The sequence below is a fragment of the Colossoma macropomum genome, unplaced genomic scaffold (genome assembly GCF_904425465.1).
Source record: "Colossoma macropomum unplaced genomic scaffold, Colossoma_macropomum, whole genome shotgun sequence".
Lineage (NCBI taxonomy): Eukaryota > Metazoa > Chordata > Actinopteri > Characiformes > Serrasalmidae > Colossoma > Colossoma macropomum.
In genome coordinates, this window is record NW_023494793.1 from 29,474,911 (window position 1) to 29,495,049 (window position 20,139).

Genomic DNA, 20,139 nt, shown 5'->3' on the forward strand with positions numbered 1-20,139 from the left:
TCTATAAAAAAAAAAAAAATTGCCAGATCACAGAGCATTCACATTCAGGACATGAATTGGGATTAGATTTTCCCTGTCATTTATCCTTTGATCATAAGAGAAATGAAAATGAAGGGTGCATATTGTCCCCGACAAATTTGCAATTTACTGCATGAATATTTGTATTTTTCAGATACAAAAAAAATATCAGAATAAACGTTTTATTTACGAAACAACCTACGAATGCGACGCGGAACTATTGTTCCACTCTTGCGGTTTAGCACGTCAGACATTTATCAGGGACTTAGTTTCCTGGCAACGTTCATCCTGAGGAAAGAAGTGCAGAGGTAAATATTTATCGTTTATGTTTCACAGCGCGGCTTATATGTCGCGTTTTCCTGGCATTTAGCACCAAGAGGAGCGTGTTCGGTCGGCCAGGAGGTGATGATGACGGACACATGGATCATATCTTCCCGAAGATAGAAGTTCCAGGCCTGCAGTTAGCAGTTAGCCAACTATCGTTGATTCCCCACGGCAGGCGGCTAATGCTAACTAGCTGTGGTTAGCTAACGTCAGATGACTTGTGTGGAAACACGGGAACAGCTGATCGGCTTTTTGTTTTGGGTTTGGGTATTAAAAGGAAAGTCAGCAGGTTCTCTCATCTTTTTGCAGTCTTAAGTTCAGCTGCAGTGTCCGCTACCCGTGAACTGGTTAAATAAGTGGGCGAGCTTGCTTTTGTAACACAGTTTAGGTGGCTAATGCTAGCTGAGAGTGTCGTCGTCATATGATTTCAGTTCCTTAATCATATCTGCTGCACCTAGACAGCTAAGCTAACCTAGCTGACTGTGAAAGAATAATCATGTACATCGCAACAAAATGTATACTGACATTAATATTATTTTAAGTCAAATTTGCCCAGTGTCCAGCTTGAATTCTTTTTTTTCACTAACTTAATTAGCAGTAAGTGTAGCTGCATCTAGGGAATGAATGACGTGGCTAGTTGTGATTATGCTTTGGTTATGCTGTCGGATATTGTGCCATGAAAACTGTGATGTGATTCATGGTCTATGTGACAGTAATAAGGGAGAGGGAGCGGCTGTGGCGCAAATAATTATAATACCACTCAGTGATTCCGATGAAACCTACACTGTATGTCCAGAAGTATCCAAACCTCCATTAGTGAACTCAGCTACTTAAAGGGGAAGTCCACTGATTTTTTTCATAATTTCTGCATAAGTTAGGTGAGATTTAAAGTCATTCAGGTTGGTTTGATGTGAAATGCTATATTTGCAGAGAAATTTGCCGACATGGATTTCTTTACATAAGTAGTGATACAACATGTCACACATCTCTTTAGCCCCTCACCACAGCTCTTTATTATTATTTATTCTATGTATTGTTTTTTATTTGAATTTTCCGTTAGTTAATTACGTGTTAATAGTCAGTTTGCTTGTCTGGTATGTTCAGTATGTTACATGTGAAAGGTGTGTGCAGTCGCCAAGACAGGTCCCTTGTATGTGTAACATATATGTAGCGAAGTAAAGTGATTCTGATAGAAACAAGGCAGCGCAATGCAAATATAGGCACTTTTATTTAACACTCAAAACGACCAGTGAACCTACATGTTGGTTTTTATATGTAATGTTGATAATGGTGTCATAGTGGTAATTTATAAAAGAAATGTGTTTTCTTTGGATAATATTTTGCCGCATAACACCCTGCATGTATTTCTTCACCATGAAATACTTTTTAAAAACAATTTTTAGGTGAAAATCTTGTCAGGAAAGTATTGTAAACATTGTCTCTGGCATTAGGCAATGTGTTTGTAACCATTTCATGCAATAACTTGCTGTAATGGAGCTTTTAGAGGCATTAGGCACTTACGATGTCTGGTTCCTATCACCACCACTGAGAACAGTTCTGACTAGAATGGTAAATTTCGCATAAAAACACGGCTTTGTTTATATGTCACTGACTGAATTATGAAGAAATTTTGAGAAATACAACATATGGACAAAAGTATTGGGACACCTGCATGTTACACCTACAGTAGTTTTTATGGTATTCCATTCTAAATCCATAGGCATTTATATGGAGTTGGTCCCCTTTTGCAGCTATAACAGCTTCCACTCTTCTGGGAAAAATTCTATAAGATTTTGGAGTGTGTCTTTGGGAATTTTTTCCCACTTATCCAGAAGAGCATTTGTGAGGTCAGACACTGATGTTGGACGAGAGGGCCTGGCTTGCAATCTTTCTCCCAACAATGCCTTCATAGGCCTTGTTTTGTGCACAATACTTTTGTCCATCTAGTGCACCCATTGCTAACATCATGGTGTTAAATGTCAGCTAGAGCATTATAAAGCCCCCAGCACTAGGCTGTGGACCAGTGTAACTGTGTTGCCTGGAGTGATGGAGCACCTTTAGGATGAGTTGGAGTGGTATTTGTGATGCAGTACCTGACCTCACTGCTCTTGTGGCTGAATGCAATCAAAACTTCACAGTAATGTTCCAACACCTAGTGTAACGTATTCTCAGAGGAATAGAGACTGTTTGTGCAGCAAAGGGGGAACAAACTCCCTATTAATGCCGTAGATTTCAGAAGAAGCATAGAATGAGCAGGGGTCTACACCATTTTTGGACATAGTGTTTGGTGTTCAAATGAGCACAGACAAAATGTTTTTCTTTCTTTTATAAAAAAGGTTTGCATTTTTGTGCTGCATACAGGTAAGATAAGGACTGTTATGTGCAGGGCTTGATACCAAGGAATGTAATGATGATAATGTAGAACTACAGTTGTAAACTCACACAGGAGATATGGAGTTTATGTTGATAGTGACTGATAATACTTTTTGTGTAGCAGGTTGAGGGATGAGCCACTCCTCTGGGATTGGCTATGATGTGCAGGAGGCAACTAATGGGGTGGACACTTCTGATTCTCCAGAGACCCGCGATTGGATGAGCACTCATGGCTCTGCCTCCTTGAAGTGTCGAGACGGAGAAGCTTGCTCAGAGCAAAACAAACAGGAAGAAACTGTTCCAGAGATTCACACGTATACACCCCACGGCACAGAGCCGGTATATGGACAAACACACAAAAACTCAGCACCTCACACCAATACAAACACCTCTGATGACAGCCCCCCTCACACAAACGAGTTACTGCTTGAACACACATCTCACTCACAGCCAATATCCCAAAACAGATCGGACATGGACACAGATGACCCGGCACACATACAACCTAATGATGGGTGGGGAGGAGGGGAGAAAGATGAAAGAGAAGATGATGATGATGATGATGATGATGATGTGGAAAAGTGTGAGGATACTCGGGAGACTACAGACATTTCTGTGCAGGTGAGGCCTGTATTAAGCACTTCACATCATTTGTCTGTTTAATCAAATCTGTTAAGACGTGACGCTCAAACACGGATCTTAGATCAACATGATTACTTCTCTTGAGTAATATGATACGTGCGAACATACGTAACGTGTCAGTTTATCTGTGTTGTTTGACCGTGACAGCCACGTACCTGTTCAGCCACAAAAGCTGCATTACCGAGCTGCATGAACCTCCCTGTTGTCACATGCTGTTAAAAATCCAGCATTGCGATAATGAGAATGTGACACTGTCGAAATGTGATCCAGACAGAATGAGTCATGTTAATCTTTCTGATCAGAGTTACAGTGACAGCTTCTCAGTCTTAAACTGTAGAACTATTTGTATTTCTCTTGCAGTAATATTATATTACTAATATAAATACTATAATATTAAAGTGAAATGCAAGCTACAACATACCTTGTTCTAACAGCAAGTGATGTGAGTGAGCGACAACAACAAAATCAAAACTCCCCCCATTATAATCAACAAAGCTATCTACACCATCAGCAGGTGTCATCACATCACATTGCACTGTTGTTTCACTTCAGCAAACATACTGCAGTGAAGTAATTTGCAGCAAAACACGGTTAAAAATACACTATGTAAGGTTTGGGGGTTTAAAGACCTCTCTGTTGGAAATGTGTAACTGCTAAATGTGTAACATCAGTTCAGACCCCTGAGCAGATCAACCAGATGATTGTGAGCGTGTTGAAAGAAATCTGTGGATTTAAGTGAATGATCACTATTGTCATCATTGTGTGTGTGCTGTTGATACATAAAGATGTGTGGTGTTGTCTGAAAAAGTCCCGCAAAATCCAACCCGATGTGTTTTTCTCTCCAAACTCAAAAATGCTAAATTTTTTAAATTTTCACAAACAAATATTGCATAGCAAACAAGCCAAAACTAATCTGTGGGGTTCAAGAAAGAGAGATATATGACCTTTTCTATAATTTTTATAAGTATTTGCCCCTTCCCAGTTTCTACTATTTTTGCACATTTTTAAAGAACTGCAGGCCTCACTTGCCTCACTTGTACATGATTTCACAATTAGAAAGACACTGGGCAAAAATGGCATCCATGGGCTCAAACTACTGATGACCAAAAAAAAAACACAAAGGCTCATCTCGCATTTGCCAAAAAGCATCTAGATGACCTCCAAGACTTTGGGGATGAAAATCTGGAGTGATGAGTCAAAGGAGGAGCTTTTTGGAAGACATGGGTCCCGTTACATCTCTCATAAAGCAAACACCGCGCTCCATGAACATCATACCAGCCATTAAACATGGTGGTGGTAGTGTGACGGTCTTGTGCTGCTTAGCTTCTGCAGGACCTGGACAACTTGTCCTACTTGATGGAACCATGAATTCTGCTCTCTAATCAGAAAATCCTGAAGGAGAATGTCAGCCTGTCAGTTTGTGACCTAAAGCTCAAGCACAGTTAAGATATGCAGCAGGACAATGATCCGCAGCACACTGAATGGCTCAAAAGAAACAAAATTATGGTTTTGAAGTGGCCAAGTCTAAGTCCTGACTTGAATCCAATTTAAATGCTGTGGCAAGACCTTAAACAGGCAGTTAGTGTTCAAAAACCCTCAGATGTAGCCGAAATAAAACAATTCTGCAAAGAAGAGTGGGCCAAAATATCTCCACAGTGATGTAAAATATCACAAGTTAGTGTAAAGATTTGATTGCTTAGCTTGTTTTACTTAATGCACAGACTCAACATTTGCAGTGTAGACATTTAACATATAAAACAATAGCTGCAGCTATCTGGAAAGCCTGAATTTAGTCTGTAGCTTTTTCCATTTTTAGATAACAAACTAGATTTAAACAAATCTGTTTGAGATTTGTTTGTAACAACTTAAAATGGTTTAAGACAAGTGTGCAACGATTCAGTTATGCAGTTTGCATTCACTCTAATTGCTAATTCATGTACATAAGCTTCTATTACCTTTTTAGCTACAGTAGCTTTGGAGCTCCAGTGCAAAACTAACGAAATAAAGTTTGGATATCAAACTAAATTTAGGTTAAAGGTAAAATTGTGTATGTTGATTTTCACATCAGACTGACATTTTAAAATCCGTTGTAATAATAATCATAACTGTTTCTCAGCCAGTAAAAGAGACCACCACTGAGGACCCAGCCACTTCAGAAACCCCATCCACAGAAGTGCCAAACAACTCCGTCTCTGAAGATGATGCCCCTTCCACTGCTTCCACTCCACCTGAGCAGGCCCCACCCCTGGTCCCAGCCCCTCCACCCAGTTCAGCTCCTGCTCCTATGATGCCAGAGCCTGATGTTTGGCAGCGGCCAGCACATGTGATGGCAGAGGTGCGGGTTCGTTCGGCGCCGGAGCGGGACCGGGACAGAGAACGCGTTGTGAGGGGCATGCAGGACAGTAAGAGTCTGGACGGCATTAGTGATGCTTATGGAGGCAGCTCACGGGGCATGGGGGTCAAAGGAGGGCAGGCAGAGGGACGCAGGGCTACTATCTCCAGTGCTCTGGAACTGGAGGGAACTGTTAGCCACGACGGTGATCTCACACACTTCATCACCAAGAACCTGGAACAGAAGATCAAAATGAGCTCCAAGCGCAGCCTTGACACTGACTGTAAGTGCATGTTTGTGATATTTTCAGCACTGGAGGTGTATGTGCTGAAGCTACATGAGTGTTTCGGTGCACTAGATACGCAGCAGGCAAAATTCCAAAATTCTAAATTCATTTCATTCGATTACATGACATCCCGAAGTAAGGGGCTTACTGATATGGAATTTTGTGGCTGATGATACCAGTTTTAGAGTGCTAAAAATTCAGATGATAATATTGGCAAATATAATTTTATATTTTGAGTTTTAAAGTATAAATATAGTTATATGCTTTATTGGCAGATATGATTGTCAGTTCTCAATTTTTAAACTCTTTTAAACTCTTTTAAACTTAAACAACACCAACTCACAGTCTTAAATATAATGTAAGAATGCTGTGTGCTTTTGTTTTTGAGTTATCAGGTCTTATTTTTCATATTTTTCATTAGTTCTCTTCAAAAACAGTTTTATTATGTGATAACATGTTATTCTGATGCTTGTACTGTTAATCATCGTCCGATACTGATAATGCAGGTCGCTTATATCGGTCGGGTCCTAATCCCAAGACATACCAAGTTGTGTTGTGATGTTCAAAAATGGAGCTTCAACGCTGATGTAGTCAGCTGAGGCTCATACTTTACTAAGAAGCATTATGCCAGTTGCTTGCCAAAATTATGAAACTCGTGAAAACTGAAAACAGTAGCTGAACTCATGAAACCTGAATTTGGCCTTTACTTATTGATGGAAATTATGTCAGTTTGATTTTTCACTATGACATTAACTGCATACGTGCATATGTTTTGGTGCCTTGTGCAGCGGACTGTTCAGGCCCAGTCGTCCGAGGACGTGGCTCATTGCGTCGGCCAGCTGATATCCCCCCTATAGACCCCTCAGTGCTCCTGGACCTGCACAAACACACACAGGAAGTTGCACACAGTGTTGAGATGATGCTCCGCAGCCTCAATGGAACCATCCAGAATGTGAGCATTCTTACACATGTCCCTCATATACACACACTGATCATGCATCTTCTATTTTTTCTTATTGCTTAAAAACAGTTCCTGAAGCCAAGTTCGCATTTGTAAAAGTCATCTCCCTGATCACACTAATTTTCACAATTTACTTTTTCTGCAAAATGCAGCGTGAAACAAGTTAGTGCCATTGTGCAAGTAATGAAAAGGGAAATTGTTTGATTTCAGTTATTACCTAAAAAGTGCATGTTTTTTCTCTTAGAGCAGGGGTCGGCAACCCAAATGTTAAGAAGAGCCATTTTGTCCTTTTAGCAAAAATATTATCGATTATCGATGTTTGTCTTAAATCTTTCTCTTTGCCTTTTCGTTAGTTACTAGCTAGGCAAGATTCTTGTCTACTTTGCTATTGTGACCAGGGTTAAAGGATGGTGAATTAGGAGTTAACTGCTAACTGTTAACTGCTAAATAACTCCAGCATTTATGACCATTATTAAAACTGTGTTAGAACAATCAGCAGAGCTTTATTTTACTGCAAAGGAGGATTATTTTATTTTTACCTAAAAGTCTAATTCTGCTGCAACAGGGCAGTAAAAGAGCCGCATGTTGCCGACCCCTGTCTTAGGGTGATAGTAATAGTAATAGTAGGTAGTAGTAGTAGTTTCATGGTGCTCTATGCGAAGACGTCTTAAGATTTATGGGACTCTCTCTCTCTCTTTCTCTCTCTCTCTCTCTCTCTCTCTCTCTCTCTCTCTCTCTTTTTATAGATGACTGCTCTGAGTGTGGGATATATTCAGACATACAGAGATTCTGTGGATAGTTTGGGAGAGTCAGTGGACATGAGCATAAAGGTATGAGTGCTTGATTAATGTTAGTCTGTAAAAACCTTTTTATTGTGTTCTCTCGCTTTGTTAGTATTAAGTCAGTTGTCTTTATGAAGTATTTTCCCCACACAATTTTGCATGTCTGCAGGGAATGTACACACTGATGGCACGGTGTGAGGAGTTGGATCGTTCCATGCAGCCCATCCAGGCGCTCGCCGCTCAGATCAGAGACATCAAACGCACGCTGGATGCTTTGGAAGCCATCTGCAAGTAACTGCTGGCAACAAGCCACGCCCCCTGATGACTAAGAAGCTCCTGGAGATGCTTTTTTGCGATGAAACTCCGCCCTCTGCAGACAGTTTGCTAATTATCATGCAACCGAATCACTTTGCTAATGATTGTGTCTCCTAGCAACGCTCTGCGAGTGCTCCTCCCCTCCTCTCGCACCTCCCTATGGAGATGACCCGTTGTTAGCCCTTCCTCTTGTTGTGGCTCGTTGCTTGTAGGATGATTGTCAGGGGAGAGAAAAGCGGACTTCTTTCTGTGAGCTCACACCGTCCGACATACTTCTGACCACAAAGAGGTGCTCTCTCTCTCCATGAATGCATCAGTAGCTTAAGTGGGACTATTTATGAAGTATGGTTGAGTGTGTGTGTGTGTGTGTGTGTGTGTGTGTGTGTGTGCATGTGTATGTGCGTGCGTCAGTTGTTTTAACAGATGGACTGGTGATGTTAAGTGTATCACCTCCTAGCTATTGAAGGCATCAAAATTAAAGACTGGAAATGTGTCGGATTAGTATTTGTCCATACGGAACCGTTCACTAGAAGCCATTTTTTGTTGTGTCTTCAGATTGGATGCTATGTATCCCCGTTTGAGTTCTGTTTCCACGGTGACCACTGATCGTTTCTAACACACGTGTCCAGTTAATCGCCCTGGGAACTGTGGACATTGTGTTGCTACAGCAACTGTCATGATGAATTTCCATGGCACGTGAGGTGCGGTGCGTGTCAACTGGCTGGAGGCTGAACGGCCAGTGATTTCACAGCGATCCCTCTGACTGAAGAAATTAGTGCAAGTTAGTGATTGAGACAGAAAAGGCAGACAGAGTTGATGAATGAAATGAAGGAGTGCGGTACAGTCCCTTTCCTCTTTCGGGCCCTAATCTCCAGACCCATATCCGTCTCCATGCATCTCTGCTTCTACAGTCCCGGTTTATCAACCAGTCTGTCTGGCATCAGTGTATGTTTTAAAGAATGAAATATAACAATAAATTTACTAGAATGATCCAGAAAAATGTCTTGCCTTATTTTTGGCAGTGACCTTTTGGTATGGCTGAGTCAGTCGTTATGTGTCAGTCTTCAAATATGAACTTGGATGAGTAAGTACTTATGAATGATGACTAGAACTGAATTTACAGTTTTCTGACGTAGTTGATCAGCCATGATTTTTGGTGACCAAAAATTGCTGTAGTTTTGCAATGGAACTAAAAGGGTATTGTAGCAAACTAGTAGGCCTCTCACAATCATGAAATCTCAGCTGGCTAGTAATTGCTATATCAATAATTGCAGTTAACTGTCTTGCTTTCAAGCTGTCGATACTAAGTATTTTCCATCTGAAGGCAAAAACTGGAGCACTTGTTTGTTTTTTTTGTTTGTTTTGTTTTTTTGTTTGTTTTTTTTTAATTCACGTTAGTTTTCTTCTACCCAACTGATAAAACACACCCAATTAAATTCTGTTATTGTGGTGCAAACATATTGTAAAAGCTAACAACTGAAAAATAATTGTGATCAGGATTGTGTAGTAATTGTGGTGGGCTTATTAACAGAAATCAAAACTTCTATTTAAACAACAGGATGAATGAGGGATGAAGTACAACTTGAACATTCATTTTCAATGACTTAACAAATACATATTAAAAATCTAAGATTTAGTAAAGATCCATAGACACAATAAGTAGATACAGAAAAAAGAACGAAAGCAACTGTACAATTGTACAAAGACGATAAAAATGCTGCAAATCAGGCCTGCTGTCACACTCTAAGCATTATTATAATACATTATATATAATATAAATTATTTAAGAGGAAACAGAAAATATGAAGGAAAGATTTGGCCTGTTTTGCATATGGATGCTGTGTAGTTGCCCAGTACAACATATGCTTTACATCAGTTTTTCTATTTCCTTGTTTAGCTTTGTACACTGTAACTGCAATTATGTATACATCTTAATCGAACTGTTGTTTTACTCTATTGTTCTGCCTCCCATGTTGTAACAGCTTTTTATCTGAAACAGTTTGCTGCGATCGTGAGTGAATCTCTGTTCCCAGTTTTGGTCAGGTCGCTCTGTCTGTAGGACAGTGTTAAGCTCTACAGCTGAGAACAGCTGAGACGGTATGTGCTGACCAAACCTGACGAGAGCTGGAAGACCGCAGGGGAAGATAACAGTTACTGAATTCCTGGTAAAATACAGGTGAGCTCTTGGTACGTGTTCTCTTCTGACGCACAGCTTGGCCAGATCAGCTCACTGTTTCTCGCCACTGTGTGTGTGTGTGTGTGTGTGTGTGTGTGTTCGAAGAAGAGAGTATCCTCACTTGCCATTGTCAGGATTAAGGTGGGTTGGCAGCCCCAGGCTCTTGGTGAGAGAAGCCCACACTGGCATTACAGTTCTAAATCACCCCCGGCATAATGAATCATTTAATGAGCTAGACATTGAGTCCACTGCTTTAACCACAGTATTCAGACTCAGTCGCTCAATGCATTTCATCCTTGAAGGAATGTTTTACGGTACAAACATCTCCTTGAACCCCCAACTTATTATTCAACTATTGATCATAACACTTATTCAGTAACTGTTGTGAAATAAGGGTGTTACGATATGCGTATTATTATTATTTTCTGATACAGTGATTGTGACACAATATGCACTGTGAATTAATGACAGTTACAGGTAGTTTTATACAATCAAAATGTGACATACATACTGGCATAAATTTGGAATGCACCTGAAGTCAGATTGTGGGTTTAAATTTGTAAGACCCAGCACAGTATTTTCCTTTCCAAATCCATTCAAACTCTTAACCTAGTTGCAAGTATGTAATATATTTGCATATGATTGTGTCAGGCCAAATGCGCTGACTGGCCGTTTAGTAAGAACACTTTCTTGTATCTACACTCATTGTCCATTTTATCAGCTCAGTCCTACAATTACAGACTGTAGTCCATCTGTTTCTCTATATGCTTTGTTAGTCCCCTTCTACCCCGTTCTTCAATGCTCAGAACCTCCACAGGACCACCACAGCAGGTATTATTTGGCTGGTGGGACGTTCTCAGCACTGCAGTAACACTGATGTGGTGGTGGTGTGTTAGTGTGTGTTGCGCTGGTAAAAGTGGATCAGACACAGTAGCGCTGCAGGAGTGTTTTTTGGCTGCTTCAGATTCATTCCACCAGAGGATTTCACACTTCATAAGGCAGCTGTAGACCGCCATTCGAAGTTTGTAAGACCTGCATTAAGACCTGCATGTTAAATTTTTTTTTTTTGTGAATTCTTCAGTACAGATCTTATTTAAGCTTAAACATTAACTCAATTAATTAACATTAACTGTTACCCAATTAGCTGTTACCCAGTTTCTCAGAAGCATCTTAGTGTTCAGGTTGATACTCGCTCTACAATTTAAGGATGATCTTTTTGCCAAGATGCTTTTGGGAAACCCAACCTTGACTGTTTGTTTGTTTGTTTGTTTGTTTGTTTATTTATTTATTTATTTATTTATTTTTAAGAGTTCATATGTAGGGTCTGTTAATTGTGTTTTTCAAACCTTTACTTAGAATAGAATATTTCATTTTCATAAAATGGAAATTTGTCTTTAGCACTGTCATGTGGAAACTACATCATACACACAAAACACAATAAAATATAGTGATATGTATTTCAACCTGCAATATGTATAAAATGTATTATAGTCTCCATATACGAGTAACCAAGCTCATCTTTAGGTTGTGTTCTGTATCAGTGATCTCTTTACATTCATGCATGGTTAGGTTAGTATGGTGATCCTGCACCAAACTTCAAAATGAACTGCACTGGTTACGTTTGAAACAGGCTGTCAATCAAGAGGTGGTCATAAATATGCAAGGGGTCATGCCCACACAGCAAAATGGGAAGAAAACGGAACATTTATAAAATGCAACACCATTAAAAAAAATGAACACCATTTTTGGGGGTGAAGGGGGAAAAGTTTGAAATGCATAAAATAGTTTGGCAAAATTTTTATTTTTGACAGAATGTAAAAAGCCAATGGTCTCTAAGAAAACTGCTTTCACCAGGTGCTGCAGTCTTGCTTTTGCAAGTGGAGGTTGGTATTTCTTTTTCACTTCTGTATGAAAAATTCATAGTTTTGTGGTGCAAAAAAACACAGTAGATACCATATTAGTCTACCCGTTATGAAATTTAGTATAAAAGTCTTAGGTTTATCAAAGTGAGCAACCAAAGTGTGAAACCACATACAGGCTCTTAGGGTTAAAAGGGCTATTAACAGCACCACTGATCACTGACCTCTTATCTAAATCTGCCAAAAGTTACTTTAGAATTTTCCTCTCCATTTCACGTATGATTTAATCTGGGTTCAGTTCATTACGTAACTGTACATATTTGCTTTTGAGAGACTACAAGATTTAGGTTCTTACCACTGTTCATTGTTTATTATTGTTTAGTGTTGTTTATGCTGTTTACAGGCTTGGCAGATGGTTCTGATGAAGTTTCTGATTCACGGTAAACGTGGTTAGATCCGTGTCTCAGTCCCAGATTAACGATAAGCCAAAGACTAAACATGAGATTAGGGGTTAGTTTGGACAGATGGACTGATAGAGGTGAAGAGGAGCGGCTGACCGGCTCTGCAACATTTAGCAAATCTGATGATGCACTTATCGCTGTCCTGCCAGCCCCCGAGGTGCGTGTTTTACATTGTAGCATCTGCACGTGTACGTGTGCAGAGAGGAGTACGAGTGTTTGTGCATGTTTATATGGAGCTTTGTGTTGTGTGATGTGTCTGCATTCATGTGCACTTTTGTTTACACAAAAGCCGGCACACGTTTTTGTTTGTGAGGTTAAAGGCCTCTTTGAGGTCAGGCTGCAGCATGTTCACCGCTTACAGGCTTTTGCATATATGTAACTCTGTATGTAACTCTATATCACACGGATGGTGTAGCATTATTACCCATGGCCACTATCAGATGATCAGATGACTGGCTGGTAGCAGGAAACTGCCCTGCAGCCATACACTAAGCAACTATAGTATCCACTTTGACAATGCATGTAAAATATATATTTTAAATAGTGCACACTTTCAGAAAAGTATATCAGCCACGTTTTTATTACCAGGGTGGAAATCAGGCCACCAAGCTAAAAAAAACCTCCTGGCCAAAACTACGAATTTGTGGTCAGAATTATAGAAACATCTTTATTGTATATGCATTTACAATTAACATGTATTATTCAGTACCAAAAAGAATACAGTATTGCTTTGATAAGGAAATATTAAAAAAAAAAACATTAATAAGAACATCTGCACACACTCACTTTAGAAAGCTATTAGCATGCAAGTTGCTTTTTTGTGTGTCACTGAAAGAGAAGAAAAAGCCTTTAGTCCCAGAACAAAATAACCGCACAGATGCAAGTGTTGGCAGTCAACAACAGATATTGCCAAACGATGTTGAGTTACTCAGAATTATTTATGATTTCATGATTTTCCACTATTCTTATTACATAAGTTACTGTTAAAGCTAAAGAAATCTAAAGTAGAAAAGACTGAAATAAGCTAAACTTCAGCAAACTGTATGTGTTTAACACTGTGCTAGATATGACAGGGAAAAATAGTTTTGTTACAAATATTAGATATTTGCGAATGTGTGAAACTTCAACTGTTCTGGTGGTTTATTACAAAAAATATTAAATGAGCCACAGCTCTGCACCTCCAGTGGCCAATTTTCATACGTTTTCATGGACAATCTTGCTTATTGCACCTTTAACAGTGTTGTGTCAAATTATCTTGCCTTTAACCTTTTAACACAGAAGCTATGATAAGTATCAGTGCACAAAAACATTGCTGTGTAGTGCATACTCTGCCGTGGGTGTTCGTCAACCATTTGTTTATTTCATTTTAGCTCTCTTCAAACTTTACGAGAGACTGAATGTTTGGTTATTGTTATGTTATATTATTACATTACATCATGAATACAAAATGTACAATACAGAAAGTGCCAACAACTCATTCTTAATAAAAAGTACATGTTTTACACTTCCATCCAACACAGCAGTCTCACAGTTGTGCTTTTTTTTTTAAATTGTAAGAGCAACAAGTAGCATTTTTTTATGCCATGAACTGGAGGGGAAACTTTACTTAATGATTTAGGGAGGCACGATAGAGATTGGAAATGCCAGAGCAAATAACATTATTTATATTGCAACTTTGGATGATGAAAAGTACTGGTCCTAGTGTTTTTCCTGTGTTCACTTAACCCACATAGTGTGAGCTTATTATTTAAATAATTTTAAATAAAAAGTTAATGCAAATCAAATGCAAAAAAAAAAAGCCAATTTTTCCTTAAAGATTTCAAAATCGGCCATAAAAAATTATGATCAGTGCGCCTTTAGAGTGACTTATATTTTAAAATAATTTCTCATTGGCACAAGACCAGCATTGAGTTAATGACGTATGCCAGCTGAAAATGCTACTGATTGTTCCTATAAGATAAGGCCATGATGCTCTGGCAACCCTTTGAGGCACCAGAAACTTTGCTAGTGTAAAGAATGACATTATGTATCACACCTTGTGTGTCCCATATATATGGTACATGATATAATGGACATAATTCAATGCCAAGTGTGTGACTGAATAATGTTCTTAGAGAGATCAGGATGTGCAAATGACACTCATCTAGTCAAGACCCAAGTCTCTGGGTATTGCAAATTTCACATAAGGAAGGCTGTGGTGCATGTAATGTGTTTATCACAGGATCTGCACATTGGCCAGTAAGATCTGTATTATCTAAAAATGGCCCATTGAGTCATCTCTACATGCATTGGTGTTGGGCAATTAAACAAACAGCCAAAGGTCAGTAGATACTCTGTGTGCTTCTTGAAGTTAGCCACCCAAGTCCACTCTGACTGAAATGAGATTGAGTAAGTAACTGAATGGCCACTTCAGCTTCAGTCACTGAGCTAGAACTAGTTGCTGTTAAATGGAAACTCAACCATTAAATCTTCCTCATAATGATCCTCTCCTCATTTGGGCATTCCCTAAATGCCTGAACGTTCAGAAAGAATGTAACATCACCATTTTTAAACGGTCATTGCTCACTGCTCACTGAGCAGAATATTAAGAGAATTCACTCACTTTGAGCATTCATGCAACTCACAACTGCATTTGCCTTGTGGCATTGATCTCAGCAAGCTAATCTCCTATGTTTCAGTACACAAAATCAAGGCCAGTAGGGTCATCCCATACATCCTGCTCCAGGCAGGTCAGATATGAAAGTTTGCAAAACTGATAAACAACAGCACAGAGAGAAGTATACTGGGCACATTATGGGAGGGGCATCCACTGACTGTCGGCTGCTGTCCAGTAGGTGTAGTGGTGACTACCGTCACCTCAGTCTGAACGATAACAGAGGGTGACTTTACTGTGGGCAGTGGCCTTTGGCCTCCAACGTCCGGCCCACCTGATTCCTGATCAGCGGCTGCTCCCTCCAGTGCCTCAAACCACTGACACCGGAAGTCCCGCCTCCAGATGTCCAAGTAGGTGGGAGGAAGTTCCCCTGTTGCCCGGATACCCTCCGCCCCATTGGGCATCAGCAAGAAGTGGGCGGGAGGAAGGTGCAGGTAGACTGGGTCTTCTGGTTTCTTGCGTACGCAGCGACCACGGCCTTGGCAAAGCGAGACCCCACAGAGACGTGCTGCCGTGGTTACGTTGACCACATAAGGGCCAAGAACCTCTCGCACGTAGGATCCGAGTTCAGAGCAGGACTTCTGATGGACACACATGAAGATGTATATACATTATGCATGTTTATTGTAATGTAGTACAATAAAAGGATGGATAGATGGATCAGTAGAAGATTTGTACCTGTGTTTTGGTACTGATGGATTTTTCCCAGATGATGACCCCTGCTGCACCCATAGCAGCACTCTCTCCTACAGTATTCACCAAGTCAGCCTGAAGCAAACACATACATGTAGTTACATACAATATGTAAACTCTTAAAAATTGAGGTGTGAAATGGTTCTTTGGAGCAACACCATAGATGAGCAACTTTTGGTTTCATAAAGAACCAAGAGATGTGCATGTGTTTGGGATAAAGTAGTGAGTAACACTACAGCATTCCATTCATCAGGCTCAACGTACGTTTTCTGTTAATTTACTAAGTACAAAGTAACGTCTCCAAATTATCATTAATGGTAATTGACATTAGAAATTAGCATCAGATATAGCAGAGGTGGGGAACTCCTGGTCCTTGATGGCTGGATTCCTGCAGAATTCGGAGATTTTCCTGATCAAACATGTCTTTTTTTAACTCATCAGTTAATTGCCAGGTTTATTTGGAGTGTTAGAGCAGGAAAAACACAAATGCTTGACTTGGCTCCCCACCCCTAAGATGCAGGCGTACTCCTTTAAAGAACTATGAGTTGAAAGGCTCTTTTGGAAAGCAGTTCTTCAATGACATCTCTTCAAAAACCCTTTCGGCACCTTTATTTTAAAAGTGTACACACAATAAAAACACTTTTATACAATCTATTGCATGCAAGCACCACTATATAGACCTACACTGTACACATACTGTACAATGTGATAGAGTGAGTTATTACCTCAGGGAGAAATGTACTGGAGGAGGCGTACACACTCTTGACCAATGGGAAAACTGGAAGATCAGAGGTGGACCCGGCTAGAGCCGCTACCCTTAGTGCTTCTCTGATCTGGTTGGATGTGTAAAGCCACGTCCCCTTGGTCCCATCAGGTAGTTTCTCCAGTGACAGGATAGGGTAGAGTGCTGAGCTTCGTTTCCATAGCCACATCATCTCATCATTTAGGGCCATCTCCGCAGCTGGGCAGCGTCCCGTGTAATTGGCCAGCAGCATCTGGGCAGGGTCAGAGTTGTAGCAGCTTGGATATGGAGCCACACCCCACAGCCTCTGTGGGCGGTGCCTCTTCAGTTCTCTCAGGGTCTCCATTAGGATGGACTGAGCTGCTGCTTCAAAGTCCACCTGACAGGAAATGACAGCAGTGCTTTATTTGTATAGTATTTACTGTGTGTGACTGACAGAGCACTTTTTAAAGAAAATGCCACCCAAAAGGCAGCTTAGATAACCATTATTATGGTTATCAAGATTAATATGATTCAGAAATCTTCATAAAAGGATCAACTATTTGCTATTCACACTGATACCCAGTGTTCTGTAGTGTCTACACGTGTTCGCTATAACTCAGCAAAACACAAACTGATTTCACTAAGGAGTTCTCCTCCTCCTCCAAAGAAGGAAACCTAATTAGTATAATTAGCATTGTATTTAGCACATGTAGCGCTCAATTGTATGCCTATGAGATAAGATAATCCTAGTCCCACAATGGGGAAATTCACACTGCTACATCAGCAAAGAGAGAGCAAGGCACTCAAGAAAAGAAGTAACAAGAAGTGAATTAACAGAGTAATTAATCTTGATAATTACTTAACAAGGTTACAGTTTGATACTTGTTACGATATAGAAAATATATAATACTAAAGATAACAATATAAGATAAAACATATAAATTCTATCCTTCACATAAACTCTATTCACAAAAAAGAACTACATAAACAATTATAAATAAAAAAAGATACCCAAAAATATTTTTACTGTAAGGATATTTTGCCCATTTTGATTCCTAAAATGCAATTACATGACTAACTATTGAGGTGAAAATCTGGAATGTGTTCCCAAAGAAGCCACTGAATGTTTAATAAAAAAGTATCAGATATCTGGGGATAGCAGGGAGAGAGACAGGATTTACCTGCTTATGTAAATGTAGTCATTTGTGTGTTTGTTTTTGCACATTTACAGGACAAAAATGTCATGGCTTTGTTGACAAACTAGAGAAAAACTGGAATAACCTACAATGTCGTTTGTAAAGTGTGTTTAATAAAGTTGAATCACTTCAACTGGAAAGAGTAAATCAACTTCTTTTTATTGTTAGGTTTAGGGTTACACACATACAAATGTATGTGTTTATGTGTTTGTGGATCTACCTGAGCCCATTTCTCCACCTCTTCCGCACTCCAGTCAGGGAAGAATCCCCGGAGCAGGGCTCGTGATTCCTCCAGATACCTCCCCTGCTTTCCCTTGTTTCTGCTCCACTGAGGGGCCCATTCATTCCACCTCAGCACCCCCAGCCCGGGTGCTCCTGCCTGGGGCAGAGTGGCTGTCAGGTCCCCTTCCACCTTCTGGAGGTGGAGGTCCAGGCTTGTGTGCTGCGGCAGGCCACCATTGACCGGCTGACCATCAGCACTGAAATACGGGTACAGCCCCAGCGAGTCTTCATAAAACACAGCCACTCGCCCCTCCCACTCCATCCCGAAAGCCGCCGGATCTGGGCGGCCCAGGCAGTCCTTATTGGGCACACCCCACAGAACCAGGAAGGGCTGTCCGGCCAAGAGAGGAGCACGGGCTGGACCACTGAGACACGGACAGGAGAAGAAGGAGAGAGAAAGAAGAAGGAACACAGGAATGAGGGTGAAGAGAGGTTTGGAGAGATTTCTGGGAGCCATGAAGGTGATTAGGGAGTGACTCATGGCTCCTCATCCCCACTCTCCAACCATCGCCTCCTGAAACACACAGAGTCAGTGAATTAATACGCTTATCAATGTATACTTCACATTTGGTGGACTTTTCACCTCTTCGAATTTGAACTTAAGGCCGCTTAAAGAAATACTTCAGAGGTTTTAAACCTCATCTCTGTCTGCCATGTCTGTATCATGTGGTCATTTACCATAGCCAGTAATTTTGATGCATGTGCTTTTACTTACTAAACGGATCAAAAGCTCACTGACTTAAAACATATGTGAAGAGTTCCTTAATCATCTTCCCATTTGCCTCTATTGTAAGTTTGTTGTGAGTGGGTACCAGGAAATGCAAGAAAATTATTGTCTATGTAATCGACAACATGCAGATTCAGATTAGATTAAAAAACACTGGAAAATTCCTTCGAGTATTACTTCCTCCACTGCCGTGAGACTTTTTTGTGTCTTGTTTTTGCAGAAACACACTTGCTCCTATGTGGCATTGTACCCATGTGGAAAAAAATATAGACATATTTTTATATATTTGAAATACATTTTAAATACAATGCAGTCCATGCTACAACACTTTCCAAACACTAGAATGTATTTCAGATTACACTGCCATATTAACCAAATCTACTTTAAAACACATTCATTTTAAAATGTATGGTGAAATATTACACGTTAAAATGTACCACATAAAAATAAATACATGGAAATATATTTTATATGTTATGTTAATATTTATTAAATACTTTTAAAAATGTATGAAAATAGCCACTTTTCTAGTGCAGTTTACTGTTTGGATACCTTTTGAAGTGGATTTGTATTCCAGTATCTTAATTTAAATTTTAGCAATGGAACCTTTAACCTTTGTCTATTTAGAAGTGCCCATTTTAGCCCAATTTAATACTTTGATACTTCTTTGAAACATGATAAGACGTATTCACCCTGACTTTGATCTTTAACTGAATGTGTCCTACATATGTTTCCTTTTCAATTACTATATTTAAAACTGCAGTTTTCCAAAAAGCAGAGAAAAAAAGGCAGAAGGTAAAGGATACCCTGCTAAAAATAAAACAGCTTATTGTAACATCCCACTCCTGGCTTGTGCTGCTGTAGAGAGACTCTGGAGACATTGCCATGAATAGGGCCATGTGAAGAGGCTCATGGGAAGTGTGCACTCCCAGTAAAAAGGGCATTTATGTTGTTAAAGTTGTTGTTTGTTAGTTTGAAGATGTGTTCTGTGTTATTTGTGTTTTATTGTGTCTGAGAGATTGGGTGTTTTATGTTGGCAGTTGGTCATCATGGAGAGGAGGCCTGTGGCTAACGGTGACCTTCCCCAATGTTTCAGTGAGGTGTGCCTTGTTGCCTGTGTTTTAACAAAGGAACACTATTCGCAGCAGAATCATGGTTTCTTCTGTATCTCTTTCTATGCCATCATCACAATGTGTTTTGGATGCTATCTTGCTAGTCAATAGCAATGGAAGTTATTATGCTGATCACCAGCAAAACTAGCATATGGTGCGTATGTTGCATGGTATGTAGCATATGTAGCGTAAACTAGGTGGTCTTTGTTGTTTTTTTTTCCGA

At 39.9% G+C, this 20,139-nt stretch overlaps 2 protein-coding genes across 3 annotated transcripts; one reads left to right on the plus strand and one right to left on the minus strand.

The window, feature by feature from the left end:
- Positions 1-255: 255 nt before the first annotated feature.
- borcs6 (BLOC-1 related complex subunit 6) lies at positions 256-9,033 on the plus strand. Of its 2 annotated transcripts, none has more exons than XM_036579098.1 (6): positions 256-326; positions 2,837-3,336; positions 5,474-5,972; positions 6,764-6,927; positions 7,683-7,766; positions 7,888-9,033. In XM_036579098.1, exons 2-6 carry the CDS (start codon positions 2,848-2,850, stop codon positions 8,011-8,013), a joined length of 1,362 nt encoding a protein of 453 aa, XP_036434991.1. In that variant the 5' UTR covers positions 256-326; positions 2,837-2,847; the 3' UTR covers positions 8,014-9,033. The 2 variants fall into 2 exon arrangements, with proteins under 2 accessions (XP_036434991.1, XP_036434992.1); XM_036579099.1 differs by having other exon boundaries at positions 272-326; positions 2,840-3,336.
- Positions 9,034-15,259: 6,226 nt separating this feature from the next.
- On the minus strand, positions 15,260-18,558 carry si:dkey-72l14.3 (Glyco_hydro_56 domain-containing protein). The gene is made up of 4 exons (XM_036578050.1): positions 18,016-18,558; positions 16,601-16,996; positions 15,861-15,950; positions 15,260-15,763 (listed from the first exon to the last, which is right to left on the minus strand). The coding sequence occupies exons 1-4, from the start codon at positions 18,556-18,558 to the stop codon at positions 15,260-15,262; spliced, it is 1,533 nt and encodes a 510-aa protein (XP_036433943.1).
- Positions 18,559-20,139: the final 1,581 nt, after the last annotated feature.